The sequence below is a fragment of the Oryctolagus cuniculus genome, chromosome 1 (genome assembly GCF_051225735.1).
Source record: "Oryctolagus cuniculus isolate XC-2025 breed Fujian yellow rabbit chromosome 1, ASM5122573v1, whole genome shotgun sequence".
Classification (NCBI taxonomy): Eukaryota; Metazoa; Chordata; class Mammalia; order Lagomorpha; family Leporidae; genus Oryctolagus; species Oryctolagus cuniculus.
Genome location: NC_142867.1, coordinates 17,633,841 through 17,638,211, shown reverse-complemented (window position 1 = coordinate 17,638,211; position 4,371 = coordinate 17,633,841). Strand labels below are relative to the sequence as shown.

General features: G+C 42.3%; 1 protein-coding gene across 1 annotated transcript; it reads left to right on the top strand.

Moving 5' to 3' along the window:
* Positions 1-1,560: 1,560 nt before the first annotated feature.
* On the top strand, positions 1,561-2,469 carry LOC100348798 (olfactory receptor 4C3). Its single transcript, XM_008272483.4, has one exon. It carries the CDS (start codon positions 1,561-1,563, stop codon positions 2,467-2,469), a length of 909 nt encoding a protein of 302 aa, XP_008270705.1.
* Positions 2,470-4,371: the final 1,902 nt, after the last annotated feature.

Here is a 4,371-nt window from a genome sequence, read left to right as displayed (position 1 = left end):
TTAGAAGGTCTGTGTTTCCAGAAAAAGGTTGGGATGGTGGAGCGGATTAGTGACAGTTTTTCACTTTGTTTTATCATAGTTAAGACAGGCATGGACATGTCCTTAATATTATTAGGACAGTAAAGGAGATAGGAATGTTCTGTCATTTATGATTATACATTCTAACTGTTCAAGAGCAGGTATCTGTTCTCTCTGCCCCTGTAGCTTCCTTTATGTAGTCAATGGGCAGATAATCATCTAAGAATGCTTTACTAACTCTTTTTATAAACTTTGGTTCCTCCCTGTAGATTTCAGAGGGGACAGCCTTTAACTAGAAGGATTTTACCAAGGATAAGGGAAGCAAAACTACAAAGTACATAACATATATAAAGCAAGAGGGAGAAATAAATTCAATTGACTTTCTAGACATGATGCTGTCCACAACATAGGCATGGAGCCAGAGTAAATGAGTGGGGAGGGAAGTGGAGTTAAGATGGGCAGTTATCCAGCCTGCAATCAAGTTTTTTTTCCTTCCCAATTCTACTTGGTTTGTCTTACATCATTTTGTGTTATCACTAGAGAAACAGAAAGTGTCGCAAGCTTGATGGCAGAGGCCAAGGAGACAGCTTTAATCCAAAGAGTTTGGACCGTATATGAAGATCTCTGGAATTCCCAAATATTCACTTTTCAAATTCAAGTGCCATCTTCTGGATGCTGAAAATGGTCAGAGATGCTTTCCAGTTTGAACTGGAAAATCAGTGTCCCTCAAAAGTTCAGTCTCAGCAGTAACAAAAATGTGTATATTTAATAAGTTATTTCCATTTAATAATTTAGATATCTAGTGCCCCTGGATGCTGTAGTTAACAGATAGATACATGCTCGCATTTTGTGGTTAACAGAATAAACTGGTTTAAGAATTTTTGAGAGAAGATGGGGACAAAGGCAAGTGGGCGTGCCAAAGAGAACCTTGCAACATGATTTCCCCTGTGGGATTAGTCCTCTAACTTCTGTTTCTCTCTTGACTTTCTTTCTCTCTTGACTTTCTTTTTCTTTCTTTCTTTCTTTCTTTCTTTCTTTCTTTCTTTCTTTCTTTCTTTCTTTCTTTCTTTCTTTCTTTCTTTCTTTCTTTCTTTCTTTCTTTCTTTCTTTCTTTCTTTCTTTCTTTCTTTCTTTCTTTCTTTCTTTCTTTCTTTCTTTCTTTCTTTCTTTCTTTCTTTCTTTCTTTCTTTCTTTCTTTCTTTCTTTCTTTCTTTCTTTCTTTTTTAGAGGTCTTCATCCTCTGGTTCACTCTCCAGTTGGCCGCAACGGCCGGAGCTGCGCAATCCGAAGCCAGGAGCCTGGAGCTTCCTCCAAGTCTCCCACATGGGTGCAGGAGCCCAAGGATTTGGGCCATCTTCCACTGCTTTCCCAGGCCATAGCAGAGAGCTGAATTGGAAGTGGAGCAGCCGGGACTAGAACTGGTGCCCATATGGGATGCCGGCACTGCAGGCTGCAGTTTTACCCCCTACACCACAGCGCTGGGCCTCCTCTCTTTACTTTCTAAGCATCACAGTCCCTGCATTCCCAGTGTCCTTGGGATCTATGGAGATAGCACACAATATTACTGAATTTTTCATGCTGGGACTCTCACAGAACCCAGAGGTACAGAGAGTTCTCTTGGTGGTCTTTTTGGCTATGTATATGATCACAGTGTGTGGCAACATGCTCATTGTGGTCACTGTCACCTCCAGCCCCACCCTGGTTTCCCCTATGTATTTTTTCCTGGCCAACCTGTCCTTTATTGACACCTGTTATTCTTCGTCCATGGCTCCCAAACTCATTGCTGATTCTTTGTATGAGGGAAATACTATCTCTTATGAAGGCTGCATGGCTCAGCTTTTTGGAGCCCATTTTTTGGGAGGCGTTGAGATCATCCTGCTCACAGTGATGGCCTATGACCGCTATGTGGCCATCTGCAAGCCCCTGCACTACACAGCCATCATGACCAGGCATCTCTGTGCCATGCTGGTGGGGGTGGCTTGGCTGGGGGGCTTCCTGCACTCCCTGATTCAGCTCCTCCTGGTCCTTCAGTTGCCCTTCTGTGGACCCAACGTGATCAATCACTTTGTGTGTGATTTGTACCCTTTGCTGGAACTCGCCTGCACCAACACGTTCGTCATTGGTCTGCTGGTGGTGGCCAACAGTGGTGTGATCTGCCTGTTGAACTTCCTCATGCTGGCTGCCTCCTACATTGTCATCCTGCGCTCCTTGAGGTCGCATAGTGCAGAGGGTCGCCGAAAAGCCCTCTCCACCTGTGGGGCTCACTTCACTGTTGTTGCTTTGTTCTTTGTCCCTTGTATATTTACTTATATGCGCCCATCATATACGTTATCTACAGACAAAAACATAGCAGTATTTTATGGTATTCTGACACCTATGCTGAATCCACTAATTTATACTCTGAGAAATGAGGAGGTAAAAAGTGCCATGAGAAAGCTCTTATGCAAGTGAACAAAGAGCAGTAGAGCAGGAAATAAAAATGAAAGTGAAATAAAGCAAAGTTTGCGTTTTAACTGTCATGTGTCTTTTCCACCAAATCCATTCTTTACTCTTCATAGACTTTTATGGTTTATTTAATTTTTTGACTTGAGTTGCATGATAATTATAAAATAATGACATGAAATATAAGTGGCATGAATAACTATTCTTCTTATCTTGGAAATGAGGAAACAGTATCTCATGATGTTGTTAATTCATTAATCAAAATTACCTAGTTTTGGAGGGCTGAAATCAAAGCTCAAAATCAGTTATTTTGAATCCCTATTTTTTATCTTGAAATAGCAATTTATGCTGATATTGTTTGAGCCTGTGTGATGATTAATTGAGTTCTAGAAACATGAGGCAAAATTTAACTGAAAAGTTTTATTTATGCTTAGCTACGTAGGCAGCCTTATGTGCATCCAGGCCTGGCTTCTACACTCTCTCCTAATCCTTTGTACCATCAGCAGTACAGTGCTACATCATTGCAGATGGGCAGAAAATTTGAATCTGAAGATGGGTTAACCTGAGTTTGACTCTTAGTTTCTGTGCTTACTAGTGGCATGACCTTAAGTAAATGATAAAACTTTTATCAGCCTCTACTGTTTGTGTTTTAACAAAATTATTTATGTATTTATTTATTTTTAAATTTGTTTAAAAGAGGGAAGGAGAGATAGAGATAGAGATAAGGAGGGAGGGGAGAGAGAGAGAGAGAGAGAGAGAGAGACACCTCTCATCCATTGATTCATTTACCAAAAGCCAGAAGCAGCTGAGTCTGGGCCAGGTCTAAGACAAGAGTTGGGAAGTCAATCCAGGTGTCCTATGTGGATGGCAAAGACACAACCACTTGAGCCATCACCTGCTGTCTATGAAGGTGTGCTACCTGAGCTGGACTCAGGAGTGGAGCTGGGACTTGAACCCAGGCACTCTGATATGGGATGCAGGCATCCCAATTGATGTCCTAACCACTAGGTCAAACAACTGCCCTCGATCCTTGTCTTTAAAATAAAGATAGATTAGCTATAGAATATATTACGTTCCTCATTAAACTGATGTCATGAAGAACTTGTCTTTCTGTGTCTGGTTTATTTGACTTAACAAAATATCCTGTAGCTCCATCCATGCAAATGACAGAATTTTTAAAGGCTTCAATGATGTACCTGAATATAGTAGGAGAAAGAAATGTAAAGATCGTACATATCTCAAAGTGCTATTGTGAAAATTAAGTTAGATAATCTGTGTGGTTTGTAGTGTAATTTCTGGTACAGAGCAATCGCTCAATGTGCTTATTTGATATTGTTTTGTCTATTGTAACCCCTTCCTACTCTCCCACAAAAATGTTGCTTCCTTTTGCTTTTCTTTTTTTTTTTTTTTGACAGGCAGAGTGGACAGTGAGAGAGAGAGACAGAGAGAAAGGTCTTCCTTTGCCGTTGGTTCACCCTCCAATGGCCGCCGCGGCCGGCGCGCTGCGGCCGGCGCACCGCGCTGATCCGATGGCAGGAGCCAGGAGCCAGGTGCTTTTCCTGGTCTCCCACGGGGTGCAGGGCCCAAGCACCTGGGCCATCCTCCACTGCACTCCCTGGCCACAGCAGAGGGCTGGCCTGGAAGAGGGGCAACCGGGACAGAATCCGGCGCCCCGACCGGGACTAGAACCCAGTGTGCCGGCGCCGCTAGGCGGAGGATTAGCCTAGTGAGCCGCGGCGCCGGCCTTCCTTTTGCTTTTCCATCTCTCCTGGGTTTGAAAATATATTCTGCTTTTATTTCTTTGTAACAGAAAATGGCATTTATTTCTATTTTTCCTAACTTTTCCTGTTTCAAACTCCAAAGAATATTGATTTTTTTCTGGAATCTGAGATTCAAGTCCATGTTTATTTT

Coding starts and splice junctions, on each gene's coding strand:
- LOC100348798 (XM_008272483.4), top strand. CDS start 1,561: ATGGAGATAGCACACAATATTACTGAATTTTTCATGCTGGGACTCTCA.